Source organism: Diceros bicornis, chromosome 6, assembly GCF_020826845.1.
Source record: "Diceros bicornis minor isolate mBicDic1 chromosome 6, mDicBic1.mat.cur, whole genome shotgun sequence".
Lineage (NCBI taxonomy): Eukaryota > Metazoa > Chordata > Mammalia > Perissodactyla > Rhinocerotidae > Diceros > Diceros bicornis.
This window is the reverse complement of record NC_080745.1, coordinates 74115265-74136108: the sequence shown is the minus strand read 5'-3', so window position 1 is coordinate 74136108 and position 20844 is coordinate 74115265. Positions and strand designations below refer to the sequence as shown.

The 20844-nt window shown below is 37.9% G+C and overlaps 1 protein-coding gene across 2 annotated transcripts; it reads left to right on the top strand.

Moving 5' to 3' along the window:
* Positions 1 to 9709: 9709 nt before the first annotated feature.
* SMNDC1 (survival motor neuron domain containing 1) lies at positions 9710 to 20549 on the top strand. Of its 2 annotated transcripts, none has more exons than XM_058543968.1 (6): positions 9710 to 9754; positions 10981 to 11100; positions 15958 to 16100; positions 16701 to 16862; positions 18672 to 18825; positions 19298 to 20549. In XM_058543968.1, exons 2-6 carry the CDS (start codon positions 10981 to 10983, stop codon positions 19433 to 19435), a joined length of 717 nt encoding a protein of 238 aa, XP_058399951.1. In that variant the 5' UTR covers positions 9710 to 9754; the 3' UTR covers positions 19436 to 20549. The 2 variants fall into 2 exon arrangements, with proteins under 2 accessions (XP_058399951.1, XP_058399952.1); XM_058543969.1 differs by lacking the exon at positions 9710 to 9754 and adding an exon at positions 13742 to 13928 and having other exon boundaries at positions 11019 to 11100.
* The last annotated feature ends 295 nt before the right edge of the window (positions 20550 to 20844 follow it).

The following is a 20844-nucleotide window of genomic DNA, read 5'->3' as shown; positions in this document are numbered from 1 at the left end:
ACAGACCAGTGGCCACATATTACATCTATACGTTGTAGTCACTATCTTGTCTCAGTTACATGAGTTTCTTTCTTCCAATGACTGTCAGGTTAACTGGTTCTGCTTCACTCTGCCTGTGAAGATAACATCAAATTAGGCAGCTAATCAGTAACAGTGAAAAAATAAACCAGAGATACATTGATTAAATTGCTCACAATCAAGCTGCTATTACAGTCCTGTTTTTCCTGTCTATATACTTACCAGCACACAGGAGTGTAAAAATTACTTTCAGTTGCCTGCAAAGAAACACACTGTTAATTTGGATCAATCAGAAGTTCTCTCTACCAGGAAAATGCTTCAAAACATTAATTCCTTATATCTTACTACAGTAATAATATTATGAAGAAACTGCTATCAAGTGCCCAAGTGTCAGAGAAATATCATACCACTAAATACAAGAAATCTTCAGAATAGTCTCCAAAGTCAAATATAACATTCACTGGTATCAAAAGTCTGCTTTCTCTGTGTTCTCGAGGAGACTGAATTCTACTAGTGCCAGGCACATCTTGCCAAGTGTTGAAGATGCACAGAAGACTAAGATGTAATCACTGCCCCTTATCTATGATGCCTAGAGAGGCTCCATTCTAAACACTAATAGTCCAGGGTGCTTTCACCAGATGTAAAAATACTAAGGGAGCAGAAGAGGGAAGCAAGGAGCTCTGCCTGTGAAAGCTGGTGAGCAGTCACCAATGCTCCATCAGAACTGGGACTTGAAAGATATTCTTCCATTTTTGTCTTTTTTATGGCTGAGTAGTATTCCATTGCATATATGTGACACATCTTCTTTATCCATTCACCTGTTGATTGGCATTTGGGTTGCTTGTCAGCAAAATAAGTCAGAAAGAGAAAGACAAATGCCATATGATTTCACTCATATATCGAAGATAAACAAAACCACATAGATAAGGAGAATAGAGTAGTGGTTAACAGAGGAGAAAGGGGTGGGGGGAGGGCAAAAGGGGTAAAGGGGCATATATGTATGGTGACAGATAATAACTGGACTGTTGGTGGTGAACACGATGTAGTCTATACAGAAACTGAAATATAGTGACATATACCTGAAATTTACACTTTTTTTAAAAAAGATACTCTTCCAGGCAGGGAGGTGGGGAAAGGCATGTGACGTGAGCAGACACTAGGCACAAAGCAGTAAAGCATGAAAGAACACGGCAGGTTTGCATATGGAGTATGTGGTCAGTGCTCAGGCCAGGAAACAGGCTGTGGCCATGTCACCAATGACCTTATATGGTAGACTAAACAAGCAGGGATTTTAATAAGTAGGAGCATGCATGCTTAGATTGGTGTTTCCAGAAGATGAATCTGGCAGCCAAGTGTGGAGGATGCATCTCAGAGAAGGAATCCCATTCTTAGGCTACTGCATCAGGCTAGGTGAGAAATGACAACAGCCTGGTCTGCAGCACTGGGATGGAGAAGTGGGAATGCATCCAAAAGACATTTAGGGAGTAGAATTAGTCAAATGACTAGAGGGGGGAAAGTGAGACCGGAAAAAAATTAGGAAGAGCATCAGTGTCACAGAATTTACAAAAGGACACAGTCAGGTGAAAATATATTTTAAAACTTCTTTATAAATAGTCGGTCATGTATTTTCTACCTGCAAAGAGGCTATTTTCAGAAAATATCATTTATTCCTCCTTTTTTAAAAAAATAAAATTCACCCTAATGGCTTTTCTTTTTATAAAATTCACCCTAATGGCTTTTGATGTGCTGAAGTAAGTAATCACCAATTGTGCCAAAAATTTTTGGAGCACTCTTCAACAGAGGAAATGCTTAATCTTTGTAGGTGAGATGCTTATACACAAGCAAGCTCTCCTATAGCATTATATATATATCAGAAATTAATTTGAAACAAACATGATATCATCTGCAGGAAGTGCCGAGGTATTTTTCCATTAGCTTTTAATGTGAGGAAAACAAGATGAGAAGGTGACATTGTTTCACAGTTTCTAATATGGGTAGCTTCTGCAAGAGAGGCAGCAGCAGAGGAGCCAAGAATAGGGGTGATATGGGGAAAGTGTGCCTTCTTCCCTCCTGTGGATGCTGTGGTGCGCAGCTCAGATTCCCCTTCAGGACTGTAGGGCTCATTCTCCCAGAGGTGGGGAGTGTTGGTGGCTGACAGTTCTCAGCTAAACTGCTCTTAGCCCCCTTCACAGGGGCAGCCCTCATCTACTGGCTGATCATGTGGGTTTTGGAGGGTATAAAGTCCTGGCCCCCTTGACTTAAGCGGGGAGCATCTCTGAAGGGCCATCCCAGCTCCAGAGCTCCTATAGGATTGGCTGAGGTTACAACTGCATCGCAGCTCCTTCTCCCTCTGCCCAGTCCTGCCCCTGTCACCTCTCAAAGGCGATGTTCCCAAGGACACTTCTCAATAAACCTCTTGCACAGAAATCTCAGAGTCATTTTCCCAGGAAACCCAACCCATGACACCTATCAGGACCACAAAGAGCCTTTCATGAGCACTTTTACAGAGAATAAGGGATATTTACACATAAGGAATAATTACACGTTTATGTACATACATATTTACATATAAATATGTAAATAAATACAGAGAATAAGGGTATCACCACAAGAGCATATGTTCAATGTACTGGGTCTTGAACAAAATGAGCCACCCTTCCTATTTATGTTCTAAAACTGACAACACAGAGATGTTGTAAACAGCACATAAATGATCTAAAGGACTTGGATATCAAGTTATTTTATTAAAAGAATCATAGCAAGTACAAATAAATACATGTACATTAAAACCAAGAACAGGAGTTGAGTACAGATGACTAGCAGTTCTTCATCACCTGGATACTATAAGCCATAGTTTTTTTGGCTGTTTGTTTTTCCCTATCTCCTCCCGCACAAAGCTGCTTGGCAATGTTCCTTCACTAAGGCTCCATCACTGCGGAGGGGGGAAAAACAAAAACAGACAGCAAAAGATGTCTGTGTCCCCACTGCCACCTAATGGTTCTTTGAGTATTAAGGCCTCCATTGTGTAGTTCCTTTTTTTTCAACTGCTGACACTATATCAGTAAAACGGCTAAATGTGACCATATCAAATTATGGGCCACCAGTCTTAACGGGGCAAAATTCTAGGGCTCATTTTGACTTCTGGAAAAAGTCATGTTAACTGTCTTCTTGTTCCTTTCTACATTTGGGAATGTATATCGCCTGTCACCTGTGGTTGTTTGGTATAAATATCCTTTAAAAAAAAATTGTTCTATTATCCACCATGCAATAAAAGTGACGAGGAATTTTTCTGCAATAAATAAGCTTTTTCTAAGATAAAGAAATAAATAGGCAACATGAACTTTGGGGTGGGAAACACCCAGATAAGGAGGGTCCTTTCAGGGGCTGTGATGCAGATGAATCCTATTAACTTGGGTTTAAAAGACCATCTTAAGACTACTGCCAGAGGCTGTTACAGGAGAAAGGCAAACAGGGCCAACAATGAAAAAAGCTACTGTCACCACATCAGAGGGCAGGGCCCACTGGACTCTCTCCTGCATGTGGGGATGTCAAACTAATTCTTTCTCATGCTTTCCTTCCTGGACTTCAAAGAGCTCCTGTAACTGCTTCCGCCTCCACTGCCCACATCTTCCTGCTACGCCTTGACCCATCCGGCTTTCTACAGCATTTTGTTTCCGACAACCACACATGCTTTTGTAATCTCCCGTATTACCTCTGAGCTTGTTAAGCTATTGCTAACTCCTAGAGCTCCCCTCAACTATCTGCTACTTTTCCCCACCATTGTTCAAACATCCCCCATTCCGGCTAGTCTATGAACACTTTTCTCCATCTTTTTATTTTGAAAAATTTGAAACATACAGAAAAGTTGAAAGAACAGTACGATGAACACATATATCCAGCATAACGATGGTTAACATTTTGCCACATTTTAATTTTCTCTCTCCATATACATACGTATATATATACACATATATATTCATACATGTGCACACCCACACACACACGAATTTTGTAAAATTTTATATAATTTTTTTGGCCAAACCATTTTAAGGCAAGTTATAGAGGTTATGGCACTTCATACCCAAACACCCAAATAGGACATTCTCCTAAGTAACCTAAGTAAACTTCACACCTAACAAAATTAACAATAATTCCATATCATCTAATATCCAGTCCATATTCAAATTTCCCCAAGTGTCCTCAAAATTTCTTCTATAGCTTTATTTTTTGAAACCAAGACCCAATCAAGATTTCCCTTGCATTTAATTTTACGTCTTTCGTCTCTTAATCTAGAACAGTCCTACTCTTTTTAATGACACTGACCTTTTGAAGAATTTAGGCCAGTTTTCTTATAGAATGTCCCACACTCTGGATTTGTCTGATTCTTCTCTCAGGATCATTGTAGTTGTTCCTCTCTCCCTGCATTTCCTGTAAGCTGGAAGTTTAGTCAAAAGGCTTGATTATATTCAGGTTAAGCACTTTTGGCAAGGTTCCTTCATAGGTGATGCTGTTACTTCATGACACATCAAATCAAGAGGCCTATCAAGTCAGGTTGTTCCACCATCAGTGGTGCTAAGTGTGATCACTGAGTTAAGCTGGTGACTGCTGAATTTCTCCATTGTAAGGTATATTTTTCTCCTTTGTAATTATTAAGTAATCTGTGGGGTGATACTCTGACACTGTGTGAACATCCTCCTTTTCTCTACCTCCTTTTATAAGATGGGTTTTAGCTTCTATTGATGATCTTTGCCCTAATCACTGAGGACTGCACATGGTGATTTTTCCAATTCTATCATTCCATCTACATTTATTGGCTGGAATTCTTCTATAAAGAAAACAAGTCTCTTCCCCCACCCTTGATTTTGAGCATCACTCTGGAGTTATGGATTTTAAAAATGTATTCAATACTTTGATAATCTGTCACAGCCATTATTCTTCTTAGTGCCCAAATTGACTCACATTTGGCCAGTGGAGTTCCCTCATGCTGGGGTCTGTGAGCTTTTGACTTCATCCTATTAGTTTTGGGGCACTTCTTGCTTTCTAGCAAGATGTTCCAGGCCTGCCTTTGTACTCTTGTACTTTCTGGGCCTGAGACCCAAAATCAACCATTTCTCCAAGAAATGCTGTTTCCTTTCAGTGAGGAATGGTATTTAGATATCAAGATATGGGCACCCTTCACCAGGGTAACATTACTTCTAAGAAATATACATATGTAAACAATTCTAATTCAAATTCAACATCAGAGAGCTTCCCCCCATTACTTCTTTTATTTTATATTTTTCTTTCTTTCCTCTTGGAGTTTTAACTTACATAAATATATTAATTATTCACTTTATTTATAGTAGACATAAAAGAGTTTCAAAATTACATTACCAATATTACTATTAGCAATAAATCTATAATTGAGATTTTTTTGTTTTTGTTCTTTTTGTCCTCAGACTATATCCCACTAAGAATGTATGTAAGAGTACTATTAAACACCACTTTTGAATAGGTCTAAAGAACTTTGAATGACTCTACTATTTGACCCTTAGCAAGGCCTTAGATCATAATCTTTTTCATACTGAAGGAATCTATTTTCTGGGTTTCTTTTTTACAAAATTTTTTCTTGTGATGAGAACTTTTTTTTTTTTTTTGGTGAGGAAGATCAGCCCTGAGCTAACATCCGTGCTAATCCTCCTCTTTTTGCTGAGGAAGACTGGCTCTGAGCTACCATCTATTGCCAATCCTCCTCCTTTTTTTCCCCCAAAGCCCCAGTAGATAGTTGTATGTCACAGTTGCACATCCTTCTAGTTGCTATATGTGGGACGCGGCCTCAGCACGGCCGGGGAAGCGGCGCATCAGTGCACACCCGGGATCCGAACCCGGGCCGCGAGTAGCAGAGCACGCACTCTTAACCGCTAATCCACAGGGCCGGCCCCTGACGAGAACTTTTAAGGTCTACTCTCTTAGCAACTTTCAAATATACAATACAGTATTATTAACTACAGTCACCATTCTGTACATTACATCCCCATGACTTTTTTATTTTATAACTGAAGTTTGTACCTTTTCACCACCTTTACCCATTTTGCCCACCAACACCCCCCCTTGCCTCTGGCAACCATCAGTCTGTTCTATGAGCTCAATTTTTTTTTTTAGACTCCACATATAAGTGAGATCATACAATATTTGTCTTTCTCTGTCACTCATTTCACTTACATAATTCCCTCAAGGTCCACCCATGTTGTCACAAATGGCAAAATTTCTTTCTTCTTCATGGCTGAGTAATATTCAAGTGTGTGTGTATTTGTGTGTGTGTGTGTGTGTGTGTGTACATTTTATTTATTCATTTATCCATTGATGGACACTTAGGTTGCTTCTATGTCTTGGGTATTATAAATAATGCTGCAATGAACATGGAGATGCATATATCTTTTCAAATTAGCATTTTCATTTTCTTTGGATAAATATCCAGAAGTGGAATTGCTGGATTGTATGGTATTTCTATTTTTAATTTTTTGAGGAATCTCCATACTATTTTCCATAGTGGCTGCACCAATTTACATGCCCACCAACAGTGTACAAGGGTTCTCTTTCCTCCACATCCTCGCCAACACTTGTTATTTGTTGTTTTTTTGATAATAGCCACTCTAATGGGTGTCAAGTAATATCTCATTGTGGTTTTGATTTGCATTTCCCTGATGATTAGTGATGTTGAGCACCTCTTCATGTACCTGTTGGCCATTTATATATCTTCTTTGGAAAGATGTCTATTCAGATCCTCTGCCTCAATTTTAATTTTTTTAAATTTGTAATTGTTTTTCTGCTATTGAGTTGCATGAGTTCTTTATATATTTCTGATATTAACCCCTTATCAGATATATGATTTGCAAAACTTTCTCCCATTTGGTAGGTTGCCTTTTCATTTTATTGATGATTTCCTTTGCCGTGCAGAAGCTTTTCAGTTTGATGTAGTGTTTTCTGTTTGTAGTGGCACGTTTTCTGTTCTTTAGTGGTACAAATAAAACACAGAACAGCTGAAAATGCACATTCTAACACTAGGAAGGCAATGCAAACTTAAGTGAACAAGTCAGGATTGCTACGACTGATAGCACCTGCATTGATAAGCATCTGTTTAAGGTTGTTTTTCCATCAACCTTAAACGGATGATGCCACCTAAGAGTCATTCTAGGACATGGTTTCAATGCACTGTACCCCAAAACACTCAATAAGCACAAAAAGCCAGTAGCTTGCCCCTGCAACAAATCTCCATGCAAACGTTCAAAACACCTATTATGACTAAAGACAACAAAGGGCATAAGCAGTTATTATGACTGAGTACACATCTCTAATTCATTGCCTTAGGCATTTGTGGATAGAACAAAAAATGTGGGCCAATCGGGTGCTACCTTTAGCCCAGGGACACAATAAAAGCTAAGCTACAGAATGCAATCTCTCATTTAACCAACACGTCTCACTTTATTACATACTTCTGTGCTCTGCAGTGCGTTGGCACATTTCCAAAGGCAGCAGCTATACTTTCTCTAATTTTCTTTAGCAGTGAAAGGAAACAGTTGTATATTCTGATGACAACTTGCAGGCTTTAAATTTTGTTTACTTACTGAGTTTCAATAAAATAAACACCAAGTTTAAAGAACTAGAGATTTTAGATACTACTATTTTTGAAGAATAAACATGACTAAATTTGAATGAACGTTTTAAGAAAAATCAGACACTGAAAGTAGATCTTGACATTTCAAAGGAAGTGGTAAGTCAGAACCCCTATTTGAAGTATCACTGTTAGTCAAAGCTCATACTTGCTCCAGTTTTGTCTTTAATAGCACACAGAATCATCGTGAATATTAAATGAATACATATTAAGTGCTTAGAAGGGTGCCTGGTACATAAAACTGTTATCATCTCTTTCGAAGACCTAAAATTTAATATAGCTTTTCTTTCCAAATATAATCTATGTTGCACAGAGGGAGAAATTAAAAGCAATCTTGAAAATAAAAGCTTATCAAGGTGATAGAGAAATCTACATGGGAGCTTACAATAAAGTATTTTCCTATTTTCTGACGGGAGCTTACAATAAAGTATTTTCCTATTTTCTGATCTAAGGGCTTCATGAAGAGTTCTTACTTGAGAGATTTTTACACAGCTATAAAGTTTATATTCAAGGAAGATCCTCTTGGCATTAGTTCCTAAAATACAAAATTGGAATTAGAGCAGTTAAAAAGTACATTATATTTAAACAAATTTCTACTCTGTTAAGGAAAAATACATCCTTTCTGGTTTGTCGTCTCTTAATTCTAGCTGCACACTGCTGCCCTCTGCAGGATTTTAAATTCTTGCACGTTGCCTGCCACCCCAATCATACTCACAAACCTGACATTGTTTCCATCTTTATAGGTTATGACTCAATAGGAGGGATATGTGTTCGTATGTAGAGAAAAAAAGGGAAGGCCCTTCCAAAAAAAAAAAAAAAAAAAAGAGCAAGGAACAAAAGTAAGATGTCACAGTCCAAAAGAACCCATCTGAGAGGAGGGCCTTCTTACCGTTCCACAACAGACTCCAAGCCCCAGAAAAGCTTCTTTCTTGGCAATTACATAGCCTCTTTGTGCCTCATGCCTTTATTTATTTTTTTTACTAGTTTTGTTTTTTAATTGTAAAAGAAAATTATATACATATATTAGAAAAGAAAAAGAGTAAACAGTAAAAAGCGTAATCAGTGAAAACATTTGGCTTCCACTCCAGGTCTCGAATAGGTTTGCATATCCATCCAGAAAGAGTTCATATTATTACAAACATACGCAATGCGCATTTCTTTTAAAACATAAATGGCAGTATTAACACCAGTCTGCTTATCATCCAAGACTATAACTTGGAGATTGTTCCCTATCAGGCGAGATTAACCTATATAATTAACTTAGTTAAAACCAAATAAGTTGTAACAAAATAGGTTTTAAATAAATCAGTCTCTTCTCCAACACGCTTTGCCATAATTAGCTTTTTGTTGCTACTAAGGCGCTTACTATGATATAAAGCACTGGTCCTCAAACTTGAGCGGACATCGGTATCACCGGGAGACTTGCTAAAAGACTGCTCAGCCCATCCCCAGAGTTTCCGATTCTGGAGGTCTGGGTTGGGCGCTGAGAATTTGCATTTGTAATAAATTACCAGGCGATGCTGATGCCACTGGCACGGGACCACACTTTGAGAACAAACTGCTAGCATGAACACTGCAGTAAACCCACTTCCTAGCACCGCTCGCCTAAGAAAGCACACGCAACCTCTCCCCTGGGAATCCCAGGAAGAGCCCAACAGGTCCCACACCTAAAAGAAGAATCCAACGCCTCCCCGCTCCGAGCCGGAACTGAGGGAAAACAAACCTACATCCGGTGCCTGGCGCAGGCTAACTACGCCATTTCCTCCTTACTAAACCCCGCCCACTCTGCGTCTCCGATGCCAGTAAGGGCAGGCGACCCAGAAGGCGCTAGTAATCACGTGAGTGGAGCCACATCTCGCGAGGGTTTTTAACCTCTCGCGAGACTTCACCCGCCCCTGTCTTTTCCTCCTTCCAGTGCCCGGCTTTCCTCCCCTCCCCCTCACCGCCGGCCGAGTTTATCCTTTTCAGACCGAGTGGCCTTGTCGCCGCGGAGATTTTTGCTGTTGCTGCCGCTGTCTCCGCCGCGACCACCGGGCTCTTTTGCCCCGACCCCTTCCCGCCGCCCCGTCCCCAGCCCCACACAAGGTAACAAACCCGGGGAGGGAAAGAGGTAGGCCTCGCCGGGCCTCGGCCTCTCCGCATTGAAGCGGAGGCCTGAGGCGGAGGAGGCGGCCGCGCCGGAGAGGCCTGGGCGCCGGCGAGAGCTTTAGGGGCCCCGGCTTCCCCTCGCCCAGAGTGAGCCCTGAGGCCCCGGGCGGGTTGGGCTTGCGCGCCGTGGCGGCGAAGACGGCCCACCGGGGCCGCGTCGGGTGGGGCTGGGACGCCGAGGCCTGCCGAGGACGCGCTCGGCCGCGGGCTCCCGCCGCCGGCGGCCGCTCCGCTCGTGTTGTCGGTTTCCCTGGAAGCAGATGTTGGAATTGCGTGGTCTGAAGTAATCGACCGAGTGGTGGCGGGCTTCGAGGTGTGGGTGACCGGCGGGGAGCAGCCGGGCTGCTCTGACTCCTTCGGAGCCCTTCCAGATTCTGGGCTGTGGTTGGACGGGAGTTGTAGGACAGGAGGGTCCTCGGAAACCCTCTGGGTTTGCTTACAGATCGAGAAAGGATTCTCTCGGGTCTTATTTTCAGGAGAGGAATAAGCCGGATTGGTGAAAGGCACGTTCTTTAGAATGCCTAAATGGGAGAGTATTTGTGCTGTGTCTTGTACTGAAAAAAAAAAAACACATCGGCACCATTTAAGTGACTGGGTGAAAGATTTTAGCTCTGGAAAAGAGCTTTTTAAACACGCTTTTATTAATTGAATAGCTTAGGTAGAGTTATTTGTGTAGTTAATCCAAAAGCCATTTATATTTGGTTTTGGAAGTATTCTTTAGTGCTTAAAAATACTTTTTTCGGAAGTCTCGATTTTTCCAAAAGATTAGTGCTGTGTTTTGGGGTTTTTTTGTTTTTTGGTGACGATGTAACAACGCTGTTAACTGAGCCTAACGCAGTGCTTTCCCTGTTACAGGAATTTTAAAAAAAATGAGAAATTGTTCTTTTTTTTCTTACCTCTTGTTTTCTGTTTCTCTTTGTATATGGGATTTATCTGACATGTTTATAATCTTCAGAATCCATTGCCTTGAAGTTTGTGGTTTGGCTCACAGCTTTTCTCTGAACTAAAAACAAAGCTAATGGTGAGAAATTAAGCTGCAATGAATTATAATCAAGAGTTGGGAGCAAAATTGGTAAGGGTTAATTCAGGCAGACAGGGAAATTATTTTTTATGGTTGTTTTTTGGTTCAGTTTTCATGGTTTTATCCTTTTTATGTTCCCTAGATGTCAGAGGATCTAGCAAAGCAGCTGGCAAGCTACAAAGCTCAGCTTCAGCAAGTTGAAGCAGCGTTGTCTGGAAATGGAGAAAATGAAGATTTGCTAAAATTAAAGAAAGATTTACAAGTAAGTCTGAGGGGACACTTATAGTAACATTGCTTGAAAAGACTATTTCTGTGTTTTTCAAATGACTCATTGCTTAGAAGGTGTAGATACCCAAAGCACCCTTTGGAGTGGGTCTTTCTCCACCCTCCTCCTTCCTATGTACCTGTGTGTGTGTGCACAGGCATACGGCTTGTAGAAGTGGGGTTGTTTCCTCAGTTTGTATACATCTAAATGAGTGAAGCATTCTTTGTTACGTAAATCTTGTATGCTCATATAATTTTAAAAAATGATTTTAGAAGTCTCTCTGAAACTTTCTAGAGAAGAGGTACATATAACTTTATAGTGGAAAGTGCTTTTATTTTCCACTGAAAAAGGAAATATAGTTCAAAGAGTAACTAAAATTAAAAGAGAAAGATAGAACCTGATTAAGATTCCTTTTAATGCCACAAGATTCTCTGAAAATGAAATGAGTGTGTGTGTGTGTGTTTCAAAGCTAGCCTGTAACACTGTATTGAAAACATATTATAAAAATATGTAAAGAGATACTAGTTTTCTGCTTAATGTTACATAGTATTTGAACTTAAGACTAGATTTTATAGTGTAGTTGTTCACACTTGTTGAAGTTAAATTGAATCTAACTGGAAAGGAGATTTTAATTTGTTTTGTTTGTCATGGGAGAGTTCAGTAGATATGAAACCTGCTTTTAAAAACCTGCATTGGGCTTTCAAGACATATGTAAAGCCATAATAGTAACTATCTGTTGTTTCTCAGAACACTAGGTTGATTAATAAAAACACCATATATAATATTTGTAAACATAGGATTTTTTACCTTAACAAATTTGAGAACTTAAAATTCTAAACCTGATTTTTTTGAAAGTTTTAAAAGGTGTTTTGATCAGGTAGTCTTTCTTTACTGATTCAATACAAAACTTGAATCATCTTTATCCTAAGTAATCCTTTCCCTCCCTTTATCATCCTCTTGCTTATTAAAATTATTAATATTTTAGGGATATTAGAACTGCAAACAAATGAAACTTATTTGAAATGGGGTCCAGATTCAGGATTCTGAAAGAGCTCATCTGGGCATAATTAAGATGAGTTGAATATTTTCAGGTTCATATTCTGGATTTAGGAAGCTTGCATAAAGTTGCAATAGTATGTTATTTTTAAAAACACAGAAAACAAGATCCCTCTTAAATATGTAGAAGTCAGGCCAGTGGATTTCAGGGTGCCAATCGATAAGAAAAAGATGTTTTGGGAGTCATTTCTCCCATTCCCAGGCCAACTTTCTGCTTGCCTCAGAGAGAGATCCTGGCATGTCCTCACCTTCTTTTACCAACTTAAAAGCTGTTCTTTTTTTCTTTGAAGAGAATAAAACGTTTTGTGCCAGTGTTGGGTATATTGCTTCCTGGGCAGTGGGTGGAAGGGTATATGTACAACTTGTGGAGGAGGAGTTGGGAGTGAAGATTGAAACAGCATTATTATGAGGTCTTTTTAATATTTCTAGAATAAATTGTCAGAGTTTGGGCAGAACTGCCTTACTGTGACATGATCTCTAGTGGAAAATACTGTAGGGAGAGAAACCATTGTGGTAGGCATTGTAGTCAGCACATAAATGACTTACTTAGGGTGCATTAATGACCTGGGGGTCATTTATCTGTAAGATATCTTCTTTTCTATAACCATTTAGAACAGCACTGTCCAATAGAACTTTCTGTCATGATGAAAATGTTCTATATCTGCTGTGATACCATAGCCACTAGCTACATGTGGCTACTGAATATTTGAAATATGGCTAGGGTGGCTGAAGAACTGAGTTTTTAAATTTTATTTAATTAAATAGCCACATGAGACTACCATATTGGATGGCACAGATTTAGAAACTTAAGTTCTAACACTTCAGGTAGTAATAATACAGAATGTTTTTCCTGACCAATCTTGATCACAGTTTCTTTTTCTCTTATTCTATCATGAAAAAAAATTTCATTTTGCTTACTAGATATAGATTTGTTTTGAACAAAACTACTCAAAAGATGGAAGGCATCATTTAAGATTAGATAAAATTCTGGAAAGTATTTGGATATCTGCTTCCACCTAGGAATTGTTGTCTCATTGACTACAGTTACAGCTTCTATTTTGTCATGGATTTTTTAAAAAAAATTTCCTCTTTTTTTCTTCTCTGCTTTCTGGGATATACCTTGGGGCATTGATATTTAATTCTGCCTTTTGTATTTGCTGAAAAGTCTGTTCAGACTGACGACTGTTTGTGGCCTTCTTTATTTTCTTGTGTTCCTCTTATGGAATACCCTTACCCTGGTTATGAATTTGTTTGCCCTATCATTTGTGACAAAATGCTCTTTCTGCATTTGTTTCAGTGACTTCCATTTTGCCAGTAAGGCTTCCATGTTTATCTCTTTATGTACTGTCTTTCATATAAAATAAAGTTACTCAGCAAGCAGCACATTAATCTACTGAAGTCCTAATTGGTTGCCTTTTTTTCCCTTAAAAAAGTGGGTATAGTAAAGTCCAGGCTAGCTAGCTGACTAGCTCCCCAGGCAGTCTAAGATAATCACAAAAATAGTCAATTTATTAGACTGTTTTGCTGAATAAACTGGTTCTAAAGGAGGCAGGGGTCAAGTCACTTGTCTCATATATTACAGTGGCTCTCTGCATCCCCGAAACGCCTTCCTTCAGTAAGAGTGCTTGAGTGCACCCCCTTTGACCTGCTGATATGTAGATCACAACATCTGATGCTTCCTGGAATTGCCGATTACTGTAACTGCTGCCCATCTGTCGATGAAGGAGCAGTTTCAGAACTCAGACTTGGGGGAGGAAAAGTAATTAATGGTATGTACCTTTAAGAACCCCCTCATACATAAAATAGTTTCTCTAATATTTTGATCCATATGCACGTGAAGAAAAAAATTTAGAAGGGTCTTCACAGTTTGTTGGGAGGGGTATGTAAAACATGGCAAAGTGAAAGGACAGCTAGGGATAAATGCTCCGGATTTTTTTTTAAAGTGTCATTTAAGTGCAGGGCTCTGAAAATTCTTTATAATATGCACAGCTTTTCGGGACCCTTTTCTTTGGTGAAAATGTATTTCCTTACGAAAATATAGTGGGAAGATAGTCTATCCTAAGAGAAGTAGAGTTCTAAATCTGAGACCTAGAAATGCAGAATTCATGTTTGTGCTTTAGTAGTTAAATGATCCCTAGTTAAATGGAATTATTTAATGATAGGGATTGTATGGGCTCTTGAGTCAGGCTTACTGGATTTCATTCCTGGCCCTAAAAGTGATTAATTAAAAACAAAACTGGATAATTATTCTCCTTTGTATAGTTCATGATCTGTTTATTTGGAAGTTCTTTGCTTTATTTGCAAGGATGTCTAATTAAAAGGTATTTGAATGGCTACTTGGCACCTAATAAAACTTCATTAAGATACTACTCTACTGATTTTTTAACTCAAATCCGAGACTTCTAGTTTTTTTGCTCACAGATTATTATTTATTATTTTTGTGTGTGATGAAGATTAGCTCTGAGCTAACAATGTTGCCAATCCTCCTCTTTTTGCTGAGGAAGATTGACCCTGGGCTAACATCCATGCCCATCTTCCTCTACTTTATATGTGGGATGGCTGCCACAGCATGCCTTGATAAGCGGTACGTAGGTCTATGCCTGGGATCCGAACCTGCAAACCCCAGGCTGCTGAAGCAGAGTATGCGAACTTAACCACTACACCACCGGCCTGGCCGCCACAAAATTTTTTTATTCACAAAACTGACCTTTCTCCAAGGGCTTAATATTCCTATTTTTTTAGGCTCAAATATTAGTTTTTCAGAAAGAGCCAGGAAGATTTAGAATCTTTAGGAGAGAGGTAATGTTTAACTTTCTTGGCTACTGAACCAGAACTACTATTATAAAACCTCAATGGGAACCGGAAGAAACTCAGTACAGAGTTTAACTTTGCTAGTTTTTCTCCCAAAACACAGTGTGATGTTTTAAGGTATTTTACATGCAACAGTAAGGAAACAGGTATGAAAGTTTTTAAATCAGATAAGATGATACATAATATGGATCTTCTTTAGAGTAAAAAGATAGGAGACAGGTAGCAGAAATCTATCAATTTGTACTGTTTCTTAAGTTTTTTAACCACTCCTACCAAACACCTTTGAATGAAGCCAGTTAAGTGTAAGCCTGAATTAGAAAAAATATTTGCCACACAGAAAGGCATTGCCTGCCTGTGTGTGACATTTATTTTTTCCTTTGCTTACTGTTTTTTTTATATATATGCCTACAGTATTTTAGTAGAAATATGTATGAGCAGGAACATTTTTATTACTGATAAGGCTACTTGAAGTGTTTGAGGGTTTTAGGGGACGGGGGCATGTTGGCTATGCAGTTAATCCTACTGCCAAGTAATGCTCTGTAAAACAGCACAATTGCATGAAATACATGTGACAATGATATGAGATAAAATGATCTTGAATCTAGTTCAGTCCCTCAAATTGACTATTTCTCATCTTTAGAGATCTATTCAGCTGAAATAGGTGCTTAGAAATAATGTACAGTATAAGCTTAAGTCTACCCTATTTCTGTTAGAGTTTGAGGTTAATTAAGCTGAAAGGCAACTGGGTTTAAATTGCAGCTCTGCCCATTGTATAAAATATTGTATCTCAGTTTCTACGTGGGGATAATTACAGTACCTACTTCATAGTATTTTTATGAACTGCAAGTAAATATGTGTAGAGTACTTAATAAGTGCTATATGGTATGAGAGCTGTCATCATCAAAAACTGAAAGAACTTGCTTGTTGAAAGTAGATGACAATGTGAATTATAAAAATAATGTTATGGTTTTTGTTTTTCCTTTGTAGGAAGTTATAGAACTAACCAAAGACCTTCTGTCAACTCAACCTTCTGAAACTCTTGCAAGTTCAGACAGTTTTGCTTCTACTCAGCCCACTCATTCATGGAAAGTAGGAGACAAGTGTATGGCAATCTGGAGTGAAGATGGACAGTAAGTGTAGAAAAAAACTCTAACTATAACATGAAATAATAAAGTACAATGGTAAGATGTTTTTGAAATACCCTATTTTAATCTTTTTATATAGCCAATATGATTTATAGAGCCAATATGATTCTTGGGTTGTTACCATTAATACAGTTTGGGTTTTAGCTTTAGATTAAGTTTTGGGGCAGAAGATTGGCTTGGATCCTAGAGGAAAGAAAAATGAGAGCAGAGGAAAATGAGTGGATATTTTAAAAGATAATCTGTTATTTTTTCCTCAAATTGAAAATTGAGTGAATGGTTGGCTATCTTAGACTTCTATGAAGCACGTACACTGAAATTATTCCTATAAGAACTATCTTAAAGAGATTGACTAAAGCACATTTAGTAGACATGTAAGAGACTTTCCTGATAATGTGTTGATTAGGACTTCTTTTTTTGATAGATTGCTAACTCCACCTGTTCTTTTATATTATCTTTGTTCAAGGGCCATTTGATTACAGAATTTTCATTTTAGACACATGTAATAGTTGAAACACTGCAGTATAAGTCTTGTAGGCTGAGTACTAAACCTTTACTCACCTGCTTACAGCCATGATATCTTTACAGGTGTTATGAAGCGGAGATTGAGGAGATAGATGAAGAAAACGGCACTGCTGCAATCACCTTTGCTGGCTATGGCAATGCTGAAGTGACTCCACTGTTGAACCTCAAGCCTGTAGAAGAAGGAAGGAAGGCAAAGGAGGACAGTGGCAACAAACCCATGTCAAAGTAAGTGACTTTGACTTTAGCATTTTATGTGTAATCTTCCCCATTTGTGTATTTGAAGTAGTCTGTAGAATTTATGCAGGCTGGATTAGGGTAAGAAAGTTGTGATACTGTTCACCATTACTTTGAAGATTAGCAATATAGGGTCAGTGTTGTCTGTATATGTATGCCTACATAAAGTGACAACATTTTGATTCCCACTTAGCCATTCAATAAATATTTATTAAGAGGATACTATATACCTCTCATTAAATCAGGTGCTGGGGTTCCACCGCAGTGAAGAAGACCAACTCAGGCCTTGTCCTGACTGAGTTTATAGTCTATAGAGAACAAAATACATAATTAAAGAAGAATTTTAATAAAATGTAGAAGTTATGAAGGGAACATAATGGGTCCTTTAAGGGAACAAAGAAAAGGTACCTAAACTGCACTCTAGTCATCGGTTCACATTTCTTTGAAAAAATGACATCTAAAGTGAGATTTGTTGGGGTAGGGGTGGGGAGTTAGCAGGTAACAAACTAAAAGGTATGACTTTTTGGGCAAGCTGCTTAAGTTCTGTTTCCTCATCTGTTAAACAGGGACGATAGTATCTACATTCTGAGGTTGTGAGGATTAAATGATAGCATTAATAAAGCATGTAGCACAGTTCTTGACATGTAGTAAGAGCTCAGTAAATGTTTCCTTTTAAAAAAGAAAACATGTTGGGAAGATAGAGGTAACAGAAAGAAATTCCTGTGGTGAAAACTTGGGGCTGAAGGGTGAGTAATTGGACAAGAGAAGAGGTTAGAGAGGTAGAGGCTTGATCATAAAGAGCTTGAAAGCCACTGATGCATTTCAATTAGAGAGGATATAATGTGGTCAGATTGGAGCTTTTCAGTGATCACTGGCAGCAGAGAGAAGGCAGCTACTGCTGTGATCCAGGTGTAAGATGAAGGTGGCTTGAACCCAGAGAGTAGCAGTGAGGATGGAGAATTGTACAGTTTGACAGGTATTTAAGAAGTAGAATTAACAGTATTTTGGTTAACTTGTTCATATTTACCACAATTCGCCATCTTTTGGATTTTTCAAGAGTTTTCAAACTTAGTTGCTGCATAAATATATTTGAATTTGAGAAAATTATATCATCTATTAAAATGACATTTGATTTAAGCATCCCAATAAGAAAATCTGATTGTAGAACAATGTAACTCTATTTTTAGTCCTTGACCTCTGTAAAAAGCCACACTTAGCTTCATAAGTCCTTTCTTCATCTTTCCTATGGTGAGAAGTCAGTGTTAACTGAGCAGAAATTACTGAGAGAGCTTTAGGCTTGGATCCTATGTAGAGTGTTTTTGGAAAACCCCACTTGTTTCTGTTTTAAGAGTTGTTAGTTATGATTTTCCATTGTGCTGCTGTGCTCTTCCAATCTAAATGAAATAGTTTTAGCTGCATTGAATCGCTTCCTACACTTTTTCCAAATACAGCCTGTTATACTTGCTAACTATCCATTTAGAGATTGATAAAGGTTTGGACAGCTACTAATGTTGAAACTCATCTTATTCCTGAAACACAACTGGCAAAAGAATGTAAACATTAAATAAAGAGTCATAGTTAAAATATTTGATTTAAAGGGATAATAGATTAGTTATGTTTGAAAGCTTCCAATGTTATTTCAAATAACATTTATTTTTAGTAGTGCTGGGTGATTGGCATTGATGTTAGCGCTTTTATTCATGGAGAGAAGAGTATGTACGTTTATGAGTTTTTTGTTTTTTGGAGTTCTGCACTGCTAAATATGTCCAAGGAAGTCATTTAGCTGTTATATCCACACAGAAAAGAAATGATTGCCCAGCAGCGAGAATATAAAAAGAAGAAAGCTTTAAAAAAAGCACAGAGAATAAAAGAACTTGAGCAGGAAAGAGAGGACCAGAAAGTGAAATGGCAACAATTCAACAACAGAGCCTATTCTAAAAACAAAAAAGGCCAGGTTAGTAAATCCTTTCATCAGACTTTGTGAATTTGAAAAGTACAACTGTCATTAAAATAACTTTAAAATGAAAAAGGAGGTCATAGATTTTTAAAAAATACATAACTGGATCTTGAATTCAGAATCTACTTCAATCTTCAGTTTGGCTTATTCAAAAATATCTCCATTAGCCAAGGTTTCTGCAATAGAACCACTATGAATGAGAGTTTATATCAGGAATTACAGAAGATCTACGTTGTTTTCCTTGTATAAACTAAAATTTGAAAAATTGTTTGCTATCTTAACATACCATTTAGAGGGATTGTGTTGAACCCTACCTGCTTTGTTAACATGCCTTATGCTGGGCATCACTGGTGGTTTTATTTAGAAGAGCACTCAAGTTCCCTTGATGTACTTTTCTTTGTGAGTGTATTTTGGAATTTTAATTTTTTCCGAAACTAATCAAGAATGATTTCTGTTTCATTTCCCCTAGGTAAAGAGAAGTATTTTTGCTTCACCTGAGAGTGTAACTGGCAAAGTTGGAGTAGGAACTTGTGGAATTGCTGATAAACCTATGACACAATATCAAGATACCTCTAAATACAATGTCAGGCATTTGATGCCTCAATAATCAGAAAAACTGTTGGATTTCATCTCTGCAGGGCTTTACATTTACCTTTTTATCCTTATATTTTTATAAAGGTAAATTATTTGTTGGATGAGTAAGGAAGATACCATTGTCGTCATTGTTTGACTTCAATAGAATGAAACTTGAAGAAATTGCATTTGAGATAACTGCTATTCATTTAACTTTTTTCATTACTACTACCAGTTTCCTCAAAGTTTGTTGGATAAAGCAACTTTTCTAGATAGATGGTGCATAAATACAGCACTTAGATGAATTGTTGATTTTCCTAATATCAGGCCCCCCACTTAATGGATGGTATATACTTTTTGTAAAGTCCTAACTTGGAATTTTCAGATGCTTTGAACTTGCCACATATTCTAGCAATTCACTGGAACATCAAGGCAAAACACCAACATGCTAAAGAGATCTTCATTTTTTTCTTATCTTCATTGTAAACCTAGCTGTTGCCCAGTTAAGCCTAAAAACAGGTTAATTGATAAATGGCAAAGTTTGAGGTTTTTCCTTCAATAACTTGTTTCCTAAGCCTATTAGGCCATCTCTAAAATTGATCCAGCTCTGTATTTTTTTCATTGAGTTTTAGTTTTGTGTAAGAAACCACGTTTAGGACCAGCGATCTTTTCTAATGTTTTTTGGTTTTGTTTTGTACGTTTACTTTCTTCCTGTGTTGATTTTTCACTTATGGTAGTGGTCCTATTTTTTGGATATGTAATGTTTATATGAGAAAACAAAAAGCTGATGTATAGCCCTGTATACAGTGTAGATACTATTTTTGTAAAAATCCAAGGCTAAATTAATGAACAAGAGTACTGAATGTTTCATCATTAAAAATTTACTGTATTTCTTGTGCATTAATCTGACCATAATTTCCCTGTATATTATGTTCACGTAGCTGAGTTTGTAATTTTTGTTAACTAGATCAAGATGTCAGCATTTGTTAGTATAAGTGAACATCACAGTTATCCTGAGTTGAGTTTAAGCCAAATATATGCATAGAGAAGGGCCGTCCTATTAATGGAAGATGGTGAGTTTTAGGATGTGTGTTAATTTCAGTTTTTGTATGTTTAACTTTTATTAAATAAAGTGTTTTTAAAATCTCCAGGGTGTGTTAACAGAAGGGTGAAGTCTTAGCTGCGAGCATTGATATAGTGATTAAGCCTCAATGTACTTGCAAACATTGTTTCCACAGAGAACATTGAGTATGTGATAAAGGTTTCAGTAAATCTTATGTACTCCTTCCATTAGACATAAGAAATTGGATCCTAAAGGACAAACCAGTTTTATTTTAAGGGTGTGTGCTCTGTATATAGGTATTGAATTTTTGGTAGAAGGGGAAAATAAAAATTTATGTTTCGTGAAATTTTATTTTTTGGTAAATTGAAGCTTTTAGGAGG

Bases quoted from the DNA above. Each gene is read 5' to 3' on its own strand.
- SMNDC1 (XM_058543968.1), top strand. From the start codon at position 10,981: ATGTCAGAGGATCTAGCAAAGCAGCTGGCAAGCTACAAAGCTCAGCTT. The intron at 16,863-18,671 runs GTAAGTGACTTT...ATATCCACACAG, and splicing joins GGCAACAAACCCATGTCAAA to AAAAGAAATGATTGCCCAGC. The intron at 18,826-19,297 runs GTTAGTAAATCC...CATTTCCCCTAG, and splicing joins CTAAAAACAAAAAAGGCCAG to GTAAAGAGAAGTATTTTTGC.